This window comes from Bos javanicus, chromosome 8, assembly GCF_032452875.1.
Source record: "Bos javanicus breed banteng chromosome 8, ARS-OSU_banteng_1.0, whole genome shotgun sequence".
Lineage (NCBI taxonomy): Eukaryota > Metazoa > Chordata > Mammalia > Artiodactyla > Bovidae > Bos > Bos javanicus.
Window position 1 is genome coordinate 37024881 of NC_083875.1, and position 18509 is coordinate 37043389.

An 18509-nucleotide genomic window follows, 5' to 3' on the forward strand; every position below is an offset into this window, starting at 1 on the left:
TAATCCACATAACCCATATTTTCTATTGTGCTGTTTTGTCAATCCTATATCTGTCTCCATTACGTGTAAGATTTTGTCCCCTAGGTCCCTGCTTAGTTGGATAGAAAACACAGTAATTATTTTTCCTCTAACTTCTTCCTGAACTAAAAAAATATAATATTCAAAGTGACTGAATTACCTTCCTTTCTATCAGTTTTTCTTCCAATCCCAATTTTATTTTCACGCAATCCAATCTGTGTTCCTGCTTTCCTTTGTAGTGTGTCATCTTTTAGAACGCTACTGTGAAGGTACTCTCTTCCTTCTACTGCAAGATAATTTCTCTTTGAGACCTGAGTTTGATTCCTGTGTCAGTAAGATCCCCTGGAGAAGGAAACGACAACCCGCTCCAGTATTCTTGCCTGGAGAATGCCTATGGACACAGGAGTCTGGTGGGCTATGGTCCATGGGGTCTCAAGAGTTGGACACGTCTTAGCAACTAAACCACCATCCATCACCATAACCTTGACCTTCAAAAGTAGATGAGAATGTCTTCATTTTGATTCTTGCTTACATGTTTAATCTGACAATCTTATCTTCATTATTTCTTTTTCCTACTCCTGTAACTCTTTTCATTGGTTTACATTAATTATTCCTACCTGCATTCCTTTGTTCTCCAAATAGATCTTTTTTTTTTTTTTCTTTTCCCTAATCTCTTCTCTTGATTCAAAACAGTACTTTTCAAGACACTGCTCCTTTGACTAGCTCTCTTCTGAGGGTGTTTTCCAATCACATTCCAGGGCTGAGAAAAAAAAAAAGTCAAGTTGAAGAAGTTTACAATCCTGGTGCATTAAATTACCTATCCTCTTTCAGAATTAGAAAGAATGAAGATAATCATTATGTTTCCTAATTATTACCATTACTCAATTGTCCACTCCCTACAATGGCTGAAAAAGCAAATGATTGAAGGCCAGAATATCTTAGTTGATGGTTCAGTCACCCCCTTCCAGTCTGTATCTTATCAGTGTGTCTGGTAAGGAGCCTGTTGTATTTGATCACTTGTGTCTCGTGTAAGAGCTAAGGCCTGAAAGCTCAAGGTTCCCACATGCCCCAGAACAGTAAAAGATCCCATGTGAGTCCAGGCAGGCAAGAGCTAGTACCCTTTGCTTCTTATGTACTGCACTTATTACCAAAAGAGAATACAATAAGAAAAAAGTAAAAAATATATGTTTTACAGAAAACGACTATATGGTGACATCCTGCTGTGGGGTCAGAGCAGAAAATTGCTTGTTGACAACTGCGTTTCTAGATCACATCACATGACATTTGTTATTACTCAGAATGAAAAAGATGCTTACTTTTTTACAGTTGTATTTCATGAGGATCTATCTGGCTATCATTAAGTCATGCCATTTAATAGATATGTGCATGGCCTTGTAAACTAGTTACGTAAATATGGAGATATAAGATTCTAACTTTGGTAATTAAGTTTTCTTTATCCACGTGTGCTTGAAAAATAACAACTCAGTTTTTAATGTTTCCTAATCCTGCAAAAAAGGCATCATATTTAAAGATATTATGGCTATTTAAGTTGCATTTTAGTGTATGCATATGTGAGCATTGTCTAAAGCAATTGTTGGGAAATGCACACACTCAAATGCTAAGTATATTTAGCTAACCATCTGAAAGCCCATGAAGCATTTCTGAAATAGAAATGCTTGCTTCAGCAGTAAAGAACATTCCTGACTTGAAACTCAAGTAGACCCAACAATGTCCTTCCTGATTATCATGAAACAGTTCAAGAGGAAATCTTCTGTAGGCAATGAATAGTGTCTCTAATAGCTTGGAATCTGAGCAAAGAAAATTATATAACAAAGACTATACCTCTCTTTTTAGGTGCTTTTCAGTTTATACACAGGTCATTGGTAATCACTCAGAATTGATTGTCATCATTACTATTATTAAAGTATTTTACTTTCTGTATGCAAATAATACTTTAATTAGGGGATGAGTATGTAATACTGCTGACTCACAGTATCTTGATAATCCTGTTGGTAATATACACCTGTTTACAAGACTACCTTTGTTAGGAGTAGGTCTATAGCTGTGGATGGTTTGTCCATATGAAAATATAAATCTCACTGAGTTGGTTGAGGAGATGTACTTCTATTAATTATAGTAATATGGAATAGCAGTTATTTTCATTTGCAGTCTGTTCATTTGACTTTGTTTTAAATGTGCTAAAACCCATAATACATTGATAATCAATAACAAAACATCACTGAGGCTTTGTAAGGGTCATAAAGGGCCATCAGAATAGTATTAATGAAATGTTTGGTAGGTTTTGCTAATTTTCCTGCACTAAGATTTTTTTTTTTAATTCTGGACTGTATCTGTGATACATGTGCAGTGATTTAACAGTTTAAACTTCAGAGAGAAGATGAAGCAAAGTTTAGAAAAAAAATAAATTAGGAAGCAGGTAACCTGAGTTCAAGTCCCAGCTTTTAACTAGCGGCTGTAGGGGATAGAAAGTCATGCTAGCACTCCAGGCCCTGGTTTCTTCACTTCTAAAACAAGTACATAGATTAGATAATGGACCTTTTTTAAATATGAGAACCTAAAAAGTCAAGTAATAGAATTAACGTTGTATTATTTTTCCCTTCAGTGCATGTGTATGTTTTCTAAATGACTCCATGTTGCCCTTCATCTATCTTCCCCTACAAAGAAAAAAGAATTCATAAAGTAATTGAATGTTCTTTGATATTCATCTACCCTGCACATCTGTAAGACTTTAAAACTGTTCAGGGATTATTTCTATAGAAAATATTCTTTAAATCTATGAAAAGCATTTCAAGATGGGTAAGTATTTGTTGTATACTATGAAAGGGAAAAAATGGATTAGGATGTTAGAAAGCACTAAGGCACGGTTTAGACCAAATTGTCATTCTTCAGTAGTAATAGTCTACTGTGAGTGGACACTATAGAGCGTAAATACTTTCCATCCCCACCTCTGACGTTCATGTGTGAAGACCATGAGGAAGATGTGACTAAGGTGTAGACCTTTCCTTTTTCTCCTTTTCCCAGATCCCACAGTGGCTCCCTGTGGCCTCTACCTCTTTAATCTTCTTTTTGAATCAGCCCTACATGCATTTCCATGGTATCATCAAGGAAAAAACTAGAGTCCAGACTATTTTGAGATGCTACGAAGAAATAGGCATCCGCACTGGGCTGTGCCTTCTTGCCATTGAGGAGGTCCTTCCGAAAGCCTTCTTACTCATTCCACAGGCACTTGTCTTGACCCAGCAAACTCGCTCTCACTCACGCTTTAGCAGCTAAAATCCACTTACTAAATGAAAGCCTTTCTGAGTGTCCACCTCGTGTCCTCTTAAGGCTGCCTTAGGGTCCCCTTCTCTACGCTTCTAAAGCACTTTCTGTGCCCTCTAAACTGTAGGTCAAGGACTCCGTCTTATTCCTCATGGTATTTCCTTGTGCCAAGGCAAGTGCATGGCACAGAGGGCTACTGAATAATCAAATTTTAAGAGTCAAATAGTGATAGATAAACTTCCCTCCTCTTATTTATTCCATCTCTCATTGTCACCTTCATCTTGACTGGCAAGAGCTGTAATGAAGTCCTTAGCCTGCAATTTAAAATCCAAAAAAGATTTAAACTCATAGATATTTGCACAAAATATGTCCCCATGTGCAGTAAGGCTGACGTTTCTGTGGCAGAGGAATGACGTGGAGAGTATGCAGTGGTTCATCCTAGTATTCAACAGCCTTTTCATGTACAAAACTGGCAATTCACAAAGTATTTCACTGTCAGAGAAATAGGTTTTCTTACAAGGGATTCACAGATGACGTCACTGATTAAAAATAAGCCAAGTTAGGAACACTGTAGGATTTTTAAAAACTTGGCGTAACTAGCTAAACCACTTTAAGAATCAAAAGAACCTGTGTGTCTGATATCATTCTCATTATTCACTTTGTATGTGTGTGTGTTTGTACAGTTTAAATGTGGACTTTGCACTTTCCAAAAGCTATGGACTGGATTACCTTAAGGGAAGATATTGTAGCAATCTGGGTATATAGTTCCTTGGCAATGAGGTAGACCTGGTACCTTTGTTTCTTGCGATTGAGAACTCACAAAACATTTTGCAGTTTGTCGCAACATGAGGACTGTTTAGATGAATTCTTTTTAGGTGAAGGTTATACTTTCTGCAGAAAGAACATGGTTAAACAGTCATCATCATCACAGGTGAAAGTGCCAATGAGAGCGAGCTGGAAGTGTTCACGTACAGTAGTGCGTCTGTGACTAGGAACATACGGGGCATGTCAGTGGCTGGTAATACATTGCTTTTCTGGATTAGCACAGCTATATAGATGGGTTATGCTCTGTAGATATAATGATGAGTATTATATTTTCCAAAACTGACAATGTATTTAAGCTTTTACTTGAAAAAAAAGATTTATAATCAATCACCTTACTTGCCAAAATGTGTTTGAAGAACTCATCTCTGCCATTTCTTACCTTGTGGTGTATTATACAATTGTGCAAATTCTTCTGCAGGGCAGTGCAATTTGCAGGTATTTTAAAGGAACGATGTACCTCTTAACAGAAGCTTGTTTTTAATGAACTAAATCTCTTGTATGGGATAATGTTATATTCCCATTAAGTGCATTAGTTGTTGTCTCATGGCATGTTTTTTAAAAATCAAATATCTCTACCAGAAAACTCTTCCTAGGATATAATTAATTGTGGTAGTGTTTTGTAGGTTGATGAATAAAAGTGAATCTGACATTAATACACACACAAATGCTTTGCTTAGCCATGTACTCTCATGTCCTCCATTTGCTTCATGATTGATTAGAGGCCTTGAAATATTTTGATATGCTATCATTTTCTAATGTGTGTCAGTGTATGTCCCTAATTTTGAGCTGTTAAATCTTGGTTGTCATGGTTACTCTCGTTCCCATTGGCCAACTAACATTTAGCCTCTCTTTTTCTTTTTTGCTGCATTAAATTGGAGCAGTAAACCTGACAGGTGAGGAATAGAGAACAATCCCCTTTAATGCTCAGTGCAAAAAAAAAAAAAAAAGCAAAACACACAGGTAGACTTTGGAGGTACTGAGGGGGTAATGGTGGAGGTTGGATATAAAAGATGAAACTGGCAAAGGGAACGTGGACAATGCCTAGGTATAAAAAGTAATTTTTATATTAAAATGACTCAGGAAGAGGTAGTTTATATATGATGTAAAATAGATTAAATTTAGAAAGTAGTAAAACCTGTCTCTGAGTTTTGTTTGTAGTCAAGGTTAACTGAGCATTTGTATGTGTTAATGTGAGTCACTTTCGTTTTGTTTTGTTTGTTTTTACTGAAACTATGATCTCAAGACCCTTTGTACAGGAATACTAACATTTTTATACCCTGCTAATATCGACGGCAGTACTTTAGTAAAAATTTATATTTAATTCCAAATTGTTTTCCCTGTCCTCCAGCCTTGAAGAAGAATAATCATTCCTATATTGCTTGCTTATTTACTGATCAGTCCAAGCTAACCTTTCAGCTTTCTAACACACACACACACATGTATGAATTCCTGATTAAAATTAAGCAAAGGACCTCGATGCCCATCTAACCTGCCTCCCTTCCAGTGTTGTATTCCAGTGGTTCTCTATGGAGACAAGTAGCAAGAGCATCACCTAGGAACTTGATAGAAACACAAATTCTTGATCCCACTGACCTCAGACCTACTGAATCAGAAACTCTGGGGAGTTGGTCCAGCAGCCTGTAGTTTAACAAGCCCTCTTGGGTGACTCTGATGCACTCCAGAGAATCACCACTACATTATTTTCCTTAAAACCACGTAACACTGGTCAACAAGCTGTGTTACACTTTCACTGACAGCAAACTGAGTACCTCAGAGAAGCTGTGCTTGTTATTAATCCAGCAGGAAAACACACGCAAATAGTTTTTTTAAGGCAAAAGTCAAAACACTTTGAATCCACTTAATATACTCAGAGATCTACCTCTCACTATAAAGCTGTCCACATTTCACAATTTCATCACTACCTTCTTGTTCTATCAAGAGAGTTGGACCAAAACTTAACATCATCTAACCCTCCTCCCGTTTTATAAGTGAAGAAATTACGTGTTAGGTTTGTAGTTGACTTACCCGAGGAGACACAGACAAATAGTGGCAAAGTTGGGCTTCCTTCTTGAGGATGTCAGAATCGTTGTGAACTGATTTCTTTGAAATCTCTATTAAATGAATACATTTCTTCCAAAAGCCTCTATGTATATGTCTGAATAGTTTTGTTCCAAATACAGTAGTTACGATCTTCCACACCATGTCCCTGTGTTTTTGTTCCCCACTTCATATGTAGAGCAGGTGAGACTAGATGAAAATAAAACCCCACTGTGACCACAGAGCACTGTTTTTGTTGTACATTATTCACAGCCCAGATAAAAACATTTTTATACAATTAGCATTTTCTGCCATATCTGAAATGTCATGTGCTTTTCTATTTTCTTTTCACGCAGATAATGCCTGCCCATGGTAGATACTTCTCGCTGTAAGAAATAAACTTAGCCTAGGAATTTATAATTCTGATAGAAAACAATAGCAAGGCAATATTCAAAATCTGTTTCTAGTCACTATTTGTTATTTTTTTCTAATTGAGAATAATGAGATCTCTGAAAACTTATAGAAAAAAAGAAATGTCACTGCTGATGTTCATACTGGGCTTGCTTTAGACCATTATATGCCATTTAATACTTTGTAACAGTAAATTTCATTTTTAAAAACAATCGTTGTTTCTGATGATGATCGAATTCTTCATCCTGCAAATCTTCCTTAGAAATTCTTTGTTAGAAAACTCACATTTTAACACATTTCTGTTTAGAAACCATGCGGTAAAGTGTGGGCAGTCAGAATTACCCGTGCGGTGATCATCACAACAAGGTGAAGCAGGATAAAATTTAAACAGCTGATTTTCCTTAGCTGGCTAGGAGTTTTGGAAACTGGTTTCTTAGAGATTATCTTATTTCGACAGATTGAGGGAAAAGTTAGTTGTTAAATGTCAGGACACCCCTCCCACTTGTTACAAGAGCAACTTGTCATTTTAGTCTCATGATCTGGGTTTTCCAAGACTCACTGGGCAACAAGATAGGATTTTAGCTTTCCTGGTACCAAAGAAATTGACTAAATGTCTTTGCAGAGTATTCTTTTTTCTCCCTCTGCCTCACTGCCACTCAATCTGGCCTCAGCACAACAGAAGATAAGGAGGATGTCCCCCAATACCTGTAACAGTGTCTCCTTGCCCAGATATTTCTTCACGTGGCTTCCATAACACTGCAAGACAGACTGTAGAGCCATTCTGAAAAGGGATACAAATCCAGATTTTAGGCATCATATCTGGCACATAAGTGAAAAAAAAAAATGTGCCAGACTGTGAAAAGACCAAAACCTGAGAAGGGCTACTGGGATTACTTGGAAAAGACCAACCATATGTTTGTTACACTTGAGATTGATTGACTGGCCAAACTTGGTGGTGTTTTGTTAACCAATTTATCTTCGATAGTAAAGCATGTCTCTGTGTCATGAGGCTAATACCCACAGCATCAACACAGTCCCATTTTCTACTCTGCAAGTGGTTGTCCTCTCCTTTCACATTGTCTTCTTAGCCCCTTTTTCTCTTCATTCTCATATACCTCTCACCAGCTTTCCATCTCTTCTTTTTCTTTCCTTCTCATTTTCCACTCCATATAACTGGAGCTGCCAGTTCCTCTGACATGCCTCCAATTCACTGCTTTCCTCTGACTGGTAGTATGTTTGGCAGTACGCTCTGTCCTAAGGCTATACTTGAGAATTTTAGGTAGAAACAGTAAATCCTGAGACAGGTTAATCCAAGGTTCTGAGAGAACAATGTGTCTTAACAGGACTCACCCCCCAAAATTCATCGCACTGAGAACATTTTGCCAAAGGCATTGCACTTGAGCAAATCAAGTATACTTTCCCTTCTCATCAGTCTTCCCTTCATCCTCTGGTTGGTTTCATTCTATACAGATGAGCAGAGATGGGAAGAAAGGCTATTTAACAGGAGCCCTCTAGCTAACCATGGAACGACCTAGGTGGCATTGAATGAGAGCCCATTGCCACAGCAACACTAATGAGCTGTACCACAGTCATATCCAAAAGGGACAGAGAGAGTTCCTACCCACTGCTGCCCCCTCCTCCCAGATAAGAATGTCTTTGCTCTGAGCAGGATGAGATGCTAAGATTATGACTCCAGCCTGGAGATTGCTAGAATCTGTATTGGGAAGAAACCACTGTTTGAAAAGTTCTCCCTTAGTTAAGTGAGTTTTTAATCTAATTCAACTAAAGGAAAGTATTTAGGTACCACTCTGTGTCCAAAGCGACTTAGCAGCAGCAGAAGCAGCTGTGATTATTTGTCTGGAAAAAACATGGATAAAGCAATCTTATGAAAAGCCTGACATTTGTTGCATAGACATTTTTTAAAATTACATCATGACACCTTAAGCAAAGATACTTACCTTGACACCATAAACAGGCAACATGGCTTTTTCCTTGGAATTTAAAAGAGAAAAAGGATGCTGGTTTGGTGTGGTCCTGATTCTCCTTCCACGTATTAGGGTAACTTGAACTCTTAGAAATACACTTCCTGCATTTATCTGGTTATGGGAAAACCCAATGCAGGTCCACTTTGTAGTCACTGGTCATGAATCCTGCAGGAAAAAGGAGGGGGGCAGATTTAGCTGTTTAGCTTGAGGCCAAGTAGTTTCTGAGTTTATTTCCATGGTAACTACAATCATAGTATTGGTTATTAGGGTTACTCTATCCTTTTCCTCCCAAAGAGAACTAGTGGACAAGGAAGAAAAGCTGAACAAGTTTCCAAACCTATCTCACTGGCACCTCCAAGGCAGAGTCTCTGAATTATTTAATTCTAGAGCTAAAGGAGGACTTACAGATCATCCACTTAAAATTTTCAGACATGAGGAAATACTGTAGGCCAGGAGAGAAAAAAGTTAGCTTAACAAAGTCAGAAAGGTCAGAAAGTTTTAAAACTATAAATGGGGACGGGGGTGGGGAGGAAGGAGTGGGGAAGGGTAGGGTGGCAACACATACATAATCGTTTACTTTTTTAAATCGGTTTCAGTTTTTTTGGTTGTTTTATTCTTAAATTTTATTCTCTCCCTATAGGAAGAGGGCAGAATCTGACTCTAGAAAGAGCAGCATACCAAATAGTAAGGAGGTCCCTTCACACCATCCAACAGACCCAGTAGAACTGAGGCGCCTTAATTTCCAAACACCAGGTAAGAAGCACGACTCATCTTGTCCAGAACACAGTGTTTCCTGAAAGTTTTATAGCCCCAATGACACCGCCATGAGAGGTGACTATCACTTTATTTCTAACAGTTGTTTATCTTCCTTATTATTACTGAGACTCAGCAGAACATATGTCTTGAAAGGAAATTATATTCTTTGTGAAAATCTGAGGTGGGGTGGAAAGAGGAAAAAAATAATTTTTCCTTCAAGTTTTGGAAAACCTAAAGTCTTAAAAATATTTGCCATTTTTATGAGCTTATTAGCACAGTTGATTATTTTCAATGACACCTATCTGGAAAGAATCCAGTTTCTTACCTTATAAAGTGAATGAGTAGATGGATGGAATGTTACCTCATTCATCTCATTGGGAAACAATACATTTTTTTTAATCTATTTCTCTATTAATTTGTGTCTGTGTTATTCTGAAAGAAAGGGGAAGGGAAGAGAAAAACAAGGGAAAAAATTGTATGTTACCTTTACTAAATTTCACTAACCAGTTTAGGTTTCTTGCTGAGGAGATGCTCAGAGTGATTGAGGATAAGAAATATATGCTTGTTTCTTAAAGAACATTAAGTGCTTCAACAGAGGAAAAATATTATTCCTGCTGAGGGGTGTTTTGTTCAGCATTGTTACTGCAAGGCTAACTCCATTTTGCCTTTTTTCACCTAAATCTTGTTTATGCCAAAATGATGAATGGTAGAGAGAGCTAAACTATACAGCTGAGTGGCATTGTCTCAGTACCTAATGAAAATGAAAAAAATTAAAGAGCTGATCTAAGAAGTCCATTTGATGACAATTTGATGTTAGTATTGTATCCCAAATTGTTTGAAAGTTTTCTGTGTCAAATGGATATTCTACTCATTATGGTATACCACAGATTTACTACACTGCACATTTTCTGTGAATTGCTTGGAATTGAAAGGGCACAGTTTACTGTATTTACCATATGTGTGATTTTACACGTAGATATGCCATAGTAACTAGTAACTTTCCAGTTAAAAGAAATGCATGGAATTTTAAACGTGGCTCTACCAATCACCATAGACGTGGGCTTTAAAAAAAAAAAAATCTCTCTCAAATGAGGTTTATTCCTTAAAAAGCAAAGATGTACCTTCGTCAGCATGAAAGTTAAAATAAATTTTCCATATAACTAAATATCTCCTGATGGGCATTTATTTAAGAGGCTTAGTATACAGGCAAGATTAGCAGCAAAATAGAGCCGATGGGAGTGCTATCCCTCATCAGCCCAGCACCGAGAGAGTGACACCTGAATGGCTACTGTGCAGAAAGGGTTACTAGCAGAGTGCTGGTGGCTACAAGGGAAATACCAATGCCTTCAACCAAGATATCTCCATATTCAAGAATGCTAATAAGAATCTAATTTCCCCAATGTATGTGGGAATATTAGATCCCTTTATAGAGCAGAACATGCTAAGTTCCATATAAGTCACTAGAAAGAATGAAGGGTACAATCGAAGTGAAATTCCTTTTATCAACAACAGCTTTAACAAAATAAAATGGGGACTTAGGCTTATGGTTAGTGTTAGTTACTTAGTCGTGTCCAACTCTTTACAGCCCCATGGACTGTAGCCCGCCAGGCTCCTCTGTCCATGGGATTCTCCAGGCAAGAATACTGGAGTGGGTTGCCATTCCTTCTCCAAGAGATCTTCCTGACCCAGGGATCAAACCTGGGTCTCCTGGATTGCAGGCAGATTCTGTACCATTTGAGCCACCAGAAGATATCATTTAACTAAGATTAAACTTACCTCAAATGGATAGTGGAATAAAGTGGGCAAACAGTAAAAAGGAGAGAGGTGGTTTAAGAGGAATAGAAGAAAACAGGAGAAATTGTCCCAAGATCCTAGCACGTCTATTCACAGGCAGCGTTACGCTGTCACCGCCTGCTCAGTTAAGCAGTCTAGTTAAGTCTTGGTTTGTTGAAATAGTCTTTGTGCCTCCCAAGCTCTAGAATGTGGCCTGCTGTCCTGAAAATCTGACCAGTTTACAAAGAAAATAGACTCACGTGTTAATGTGAAATTCATAGAGTATGTTTCCGTTTGCTTCAGCCAGTGGGGATTCTAGCCAGTGGCTATGAATTTAATTACTTGCTGATAGGATAAGAGCAGAAGTTGGGATTGTTAACCAAGTAGCTTTATTGTGCTAATCCTCCCTGGTTTGTAAATAATCAAGGGCTTTGCTGGATGATCAAATAAAATGATTCTTTTATTCTAAAACACTTTTCTTAGGTATTGCACAGGAAGCAATTTTAATTTGTACTTATATTTTTGGATTTTAAGCCATTCACCCTTCAGTTTCTGAAATGTGCTTTTTATATACATCATACCTTTGCGTATATAGTTATGTACAACTATTATATAATATGACAATGTTACTTAATAGTATGCACAAGTAGAGACTTAACAATCCATGATTTTCAATGAAATCAGAAACCTGTGATTTATGTAACCAGCCCCTAGCACAGAATTTGATCTTGAAAGCAAATTGATTTCTACTTCTGATGAGTCTGTTGTGGATGATAAAATGTCAAACTAACATTATCATTTGAAATTCAGTAGGTCTTTCAGAAGGTAAAGGAAGCTTATTGCTTAGTTCACCGATTCTTAATTCTACTTTCCTTTAAAAAAAATCATCTTGTGAATTAAAAATCTATTTACATTTTGAGTTACTTATTTTTGTTGGAGCGTCTGGGTTTAAAGAGCCAGATCTTTTTCCCAAATTCTGCTTCATATTCAAAAGATATTGAAACATACATACAAAATTTCATACAGATACAGTATTTGGCATTAAGTACTTCAAAGAATTATTTCCCTAATTGTAGTACCACAAACACATATGTCTCTGGGTCCGGGAAAGAAAAAGGTCAGAATTTTGTCTCTGGGTACAAAGTGAAAACAGAGAAATCTGTTCTTTTCATGATACCATCTCTGTGAAGTTGTGGGATGTGGAGAGGAACTTTGCTTTAAGCATACTTGCCAAATTTGGGGTGATAATCAGGTCCTTCTGTTTGTTAAACACTATTCAAGCATCTAGACAGGATTAGAAATGCTCGCCTTTTGCAAATTAAGAGCAGGTACCTCTGCTTGTAGGTATTTTCCACGAATATATTTATCTGTCTGTTAAGGATTCAGATGGCAGTGTGCAGCCAGGTTGCAATTGTGAGAACCTGCACTACCTAATCTCTTAAGAGACTATGGCTTACAACGGTGACATCACTTCATGGTCTGCGGGGACAGTCAGAACTGGTGTGGAATAGGTCAGTTGAAGGGATCTTTTAGCTAAGGTGAGACTTACAACCTCAAGTGGATAATGGAATAAAATGGACACAATGAGTAAGTGAGGGAAGAGATGTAGAAGACTGTTCTAGAATTAGTAACTAGTCGTCAATTTTTATAAATCTTTAAGATCTGTGAAGGAAGGGAAGAAAAGACTCTCTTATAAAAGATGCTTTTAATGAAACCCCTATTTAAGCCTTACACATCTCTGTGGACAGTGGTAACTGGATATGTGTTAGGATGGCTGATAGACGAGTTACATGTAAACAAAAGTGAACTACTTTTTTGGTGGGAAGAAAGCTTTTCTTATTAAAAAAATTTCCAAGTTGCTTTATAATCGGCCCATCAATATTTCTTAATTAATTATAAAAGTAGCACATGTTTACTGAGGAAAAAATTTTTTTAATAGAAAGTAAGCTTAACAATAGTTATACTTAGGTTATGGCTATATGGTTATGCAGTGTATTATTTAAATTTTGTGTGTGATTTTTATAAGTTGTAAAAGGCAAAAAAAATACTTTTATAAAAGAAAAATTATTCTTTATCTTGCTTTTTCTTCTTTTGACATATTTAAAATAAAGTGTAAATGATTTCCTATACTCCCAATTTTACTTTCCAGAAATATCTACCATAAGGAGTTTCATGCATGTATTTCCAGAATTTTTTGTGTATACAAGTTCTTTAAATGATAATATATATAGCAGGTATATAAATACAGATGCATTTACATGAAATTTCCTATTTTAATATTTAACTACATTTTCCAAGCTAATATATGAAGTTTTATCTCCTTTAACAGCTGATAGTATTGATGATATTCTGTTCAACAGATGTCACAAAATATATCATCTCAGTCCTTATTAATGGAGGCTAACTCATTTTCTGCATTTTGCTCTTACAAAACATACTGTACTGAGCAGTACTGAGCCCAGACCGTTTCACAGTGCTGTTATTTCTGAATGATGGGCGCCTGGGAGTGTGATGGCTGAGTCCTAGGGCAGGCACATTTTACTTTACCATTTTGATAGAGATTGTCAATGATGGACATTTTTGAAATCCTGTAAAAAGCCTTACCTACTGTGTAGCCCATCTGGGAGGTGGCCTCTAGAATTGGACACAATGACTAAAGTAAATATAATATTGTCAAAAGATGGTGATTTATAAGAAAACCAAAACATTACTGGTATGTGGTCCTATTTCTATTTTTTCCAACAAAGCAAATTTAGAAGTTCAGCATCTTAAAGAAATAAGCTTTCTTTCTAGTATTAAAAAAAAATGTAAAAGGACATGGTAACTAATACCATCGTGAGGCATGCTAGTCAGCAGCTTTCTTTGTGCCTGCAGACTTCTCCCTCAGACCAACCCACTTTGGTCTGAATTGTTTAGATTTTTTTTTTCCTAAAAAATTCTTTTTCCAGTATCTGTACCCCTTACTTAGAATCCTCACTCCCCTTACTCCCAATTTTTATTGTTTTCCACACAAAAACAAAACTCTAGACTTTGTACTTGCACCTTTTAGGAAAAGAGATTTAAAAATTGATGATCAGATGGTACAATGTAAAAACTTCGTTTTCATTCCATGAATGACCTTAATATGTTTTGCCCTAAAGCATACATGGATGGTAGGTGATTGATGGGCTGTGAAATACAAAAACAAACTCATAAAATGTTAACGTATCAGAAATAGCCGTATCAGCAACACAAATGTCTGCATAGCAACTGAGTGATTTTGAAAGCTCTTGAGGCATCTCTTCTGATGCACTAGTAGTATTAACTGGATCAGTGCTAACAAAATCAATTTTTATACGTATCTCCTTATATTTTATTTTGTACTGTAGGAAACGTAAGCATATACCTAAATGAATAATACTAGATGTACTCTTTTTGTATTTCAGAAACGTTGGTTCTTTGCATCTAAATGCTAAACTTCTGATATAAAGGAACATGGTTCGTTCAAATCCTGCATTTTGAGAAATCCTACATAAAAATGAATTTTAATTATGTCATTTAGTGTTACCTGAAAAAGCACTCTTGGAGTACCTTTCCCTTAATGATGATCCTAGTCATGGATTAAGTCAAAATGTCATTGTCATAGTAAGAAGCAATTATACCTTACAAATCAACGTTCTCTTAATTCACCATTCATTTGTGAGGCAAATTGTAAACGTAGAATATTTATAGTTATTGAAGTTATGCTAAGTAGTTCATAAATGATGTGAAAAGCTGTCAAATATTTTGTAAACTTAGTTGCTATGATTTATTAAGTAGGTAGGTATAATTCTGATTTGATGAACAAAATAACATTTCTCTGTTCCATGGCCACGACCTATTCTTCAGTCTTTATCACAATATGTTAGAAAGGAAAACCATGAAGACAGTGTTACTACATTATCACACATGAATATTAACAGCAAAATCATCTAAAAGATGTTCCACCACTATTAGTGACCACAAAACCTCCAGTTAACAAAGTTGTTATGAAGTTTTAAAGTATCTACTGGCATTTAATAGTGTTTAAAAAATAAGGCAAGTATTTGATAAACATTTCTCTCTATATAAAAAATTCATTTGAAACCTAATATTGGTTAGAGTAGTGACCTCATAAAATAGAACATTTGAAAAGCAAAAACATGATATTTCAGGGGGGTTTTGAAAACATGTCTGCTGAATAGCACTACAGTTTTTAACATGAACTAAATGTATACATTTAAAATATTTTCATGGAAGCTCACAATGTCTTCGTAAGACATAAAAAAAAAAAAAAGTACAGGTGTGTGTATGAGTGTCCTTTACCTGTTCCCCACCACCAACACAAGCGTACCTTCTAAATGAAGCTAATACATTATTGACACAGTTTCTCAAACTGAGAATAGTTTATGATGCCATGTTACTGCATGAACAGTCCAATTTCACAAGTCCATATTTATGTATGTGACACCACTCTCCCAGGGATGTTCAATGATTTAAGAGATAGCATGGCATAATGAGAAGTTCCCTAAATGAGAACTGGTAAGGTGTGGGATTAAAACCCCCACAAAGCCATAGTTTACTGATAATGATGGCCTTGATCAAGTCCTTTTACTGCTCTGAGCTTCATCTGCCTTCCTAGTGGACTTAATTGGAGAGGAGTGGGGATAGAGGGTGAAGCATGGGAGAAGTACCCATTGCCCAGTCCCACACACAGTACTCAGCGTCTCTCCTAGTGACACAGATGTGCTGCCTCTCACTTTCAGCATTCTTAGATTTTAATTCACACACCAGAGGAACATTCCGCTCTTCTAAAACAGAGGTCACTGTTAGCCAAATGTGGCCTCCAAAGGTCTTTTCTTTGACCCCCCACTGGATTTCAACAAGTGAAAATGGAGGAAAGCAACATAATTGTCTGGGTTTTCAGGTGCTACTGAAAGCCTGAGAAGCCTCACCCTCTTGGCTCTGTAGTACCACTTGGAAGATATCTGCTAGAGTTTCCAACCTTCTAGAAGCTCTCCAGTCTATAGCAGCCCTAAGGATAATCCTGACATTGAAAGAGAACATCAGCTGCCATTCATCACAAGTGTATTTTTTTAAATAGAGAAATATTTCTCTTTGCTGAGACTTCATATTGAAAGTAGATAAACGAAGAACAGTCCTAGGAGATTCCTGGTTGCACAAAAATGGGGAGGAGTAGGTTTCTTGTGAGTGTTTACTATTCAATATCTGTTTACACTATTCCTTCTTTTCCTAACTGACTTGGGCCCTTTAGCACTGGAAACTTTGCCCCCTGCTTTAGAAGATCATAGCTTCAATTCCAGAAATAAAACAGTAGAAGGATGCCAAAATCACATACAGTTTTGTTACTTACTATGGGCTAAATAATAATGGGCTAAAATATACAAATCTCTTAACTTTCCTAGTCTTCAGAACTCTTTTATAAAATGAAAATGCTGGACTAAGTAATGTCTAAGGCACCATGATTTTTAAAGTTTTACATCTTATAAGGAAGCCATTACACAGTTACTATAAAAAAAAAAAAAAAAAAATAGCCATCCTGTTTTTTCCTCCAACCTAAGGCAGATTTCATTGACTACATCTGTCATTTTTCATGTTGACAGTGTGTATTGTTGATATCATAACTCTATAATGAAAACTCTGTTCTGATGCAATGGGTGCCTTCCTTTAAAATGCATTTATGTTGTGCATTTGTAGCTTTGAACTGATGAGGTCGAGACCCTAGCAAGTCCTCATCAGCTGTGAGCTGCACTTCAAGTTCTTTGCTGCTAATAATAGCTAAAGCACTAAAGCTTCCTAATCGAGACTTAGAGCAGATTCAAGGGTATCACCAGGAGAAAGCTGATCTCATTCTTAGATACTCTAACATGATTTTTGAATGAAAAAAGTTACAGGCTCCCCCCCAAAAAATCCCCAAAGGACTGAAAGGTATTACTGGGGAATTTTAAAAATGTCAATGTCTGGCTCCCATACCCAGATATTCTGAGTTAATTGGTCAGGTGTGCAACCTGGAAAGAAGGGATTTCAAAGCACCTCAAAAGATGCTAATATGAAAACACTGTTCTAATGAAAACATTGGTTCCCAGACTGTGAGCAGTGACCAGGTTCCAAACAAAAGAGTGAAAAAATACTTTGGTGAGGTCAAATTCATAATTAGTGTCTCCTATTTCATTCAGATTCTAACATACTTGATTATATCCTGTAAACTTTATTTCCACATTGGACAATAGAGAAGTTTAGGGAGAATCATATAATAGCATTTTTGCAAGAGATCCTTGGTAATTATTTTCTGATATGAGCTAAAGAGTTTCATGTTAAATAATAAATGCTGTAGAGGGTGTGGAGAAAAGGGAACCCTCCTACTCTTGGTGGGAAAGTAAATCAGTGCACTATGGCGAACGGTATGGAGGTACCTTAAGAAAATGCTAAAGATATATCCAGAGAAAACTAATTCAAAAAGATGCATGCACCCCCAATGTTCATAACAGCACTATTTACAATGGCCAAGACACAGAAGCCATCTAAACTGCCCATCAACAGATTAATGGATAAAGAAGATGTGTGTGTGTGTGTATCCGTACACACACATATACACCCTGGAATATCTTACTCAGCCATAGAGACGAATGAAATACTATTTGTAGCAACATGGATGCACCTAGAGATTATCATATTGTACTAAGTGATGTCAGACAGAAACAAATATCAGATCACTTATGTGTCAGATCTAAAGTATACAAATAGACTTATTTACAAAACAGAAACAGATTCACAGATATAAAAAGCAAACTTACAGTTACCAAAGAGGAGAGGATGGGGGGAGGAGTAAATTAGGAGTTTTGGATTAGCAAATACAAACTCACTCAGTCATGTCCCACTCTTTGTCACCCCATCAAGCTCCTGTGTGCATGGAATTCTCCAGGCAAGAACACTGGAATGGGTAGCCATTCCCTTCAGCGTCTCTTTCCAACCCAGGGATTGAACCTGGATCTCCAGCATTGCAGACAGATTATTTTACTGACTGAGCCACCAGGGAAGCCCAACATGCAAGTTTCTACTCTATAGCACAGGGAACTATATTAAATATATTGTAATAAACAATAATGGAAAAGAATGTAAAAAAGTATATATACATATATAACTGAATCATTTTGTTGTATACCAGAAACTAACAGAACACTGTAAATCAACTACACTTTAATTTAAAAAATAATAATGAAAAGAAATGAGTTTCATGTTAGAGGAGTTTCATCCCAGATCTATTCTTTAGCATAATTTTTATGTTGACATTTACTTATTTTGAATACATACATGATATGCTTATATGTATATCATATATTCTTATGATATAAGGTAATTTGGCTAGCTAAAAAAATGTGTTAAACTTAATTCAAAAAATTGACA

At 36.6% G+C, this 18509-nt stretch overlaps 1 protein-coding gene across 13 annotated transcripts in view; it reads left to right on the forward strand.

The window, feature by feature from the left end:
- The window catches only part of PTPRD (protein tyrosine phosphatase receptor type D), a 2538842-nt gene that overhangs the window by 2391403 nt on the left and 128930 nt on the right, over positions 1 to 18509 (forward strand). For all 13 annotated transcript variants that reach the window (XM_061425298.1, XM_061425300.1, XM_061425301.1 and 10 more), the window contains one exon: positions 9199 to 9311. In XM_061425298.1, coding sequence (XP_061281282.1) covers positions 9199 to 9311 — 113 coding nt within the window. The remainder of the gene's footprint in view (positions 1 to 9198; positions 9312 to 18509) is intronic.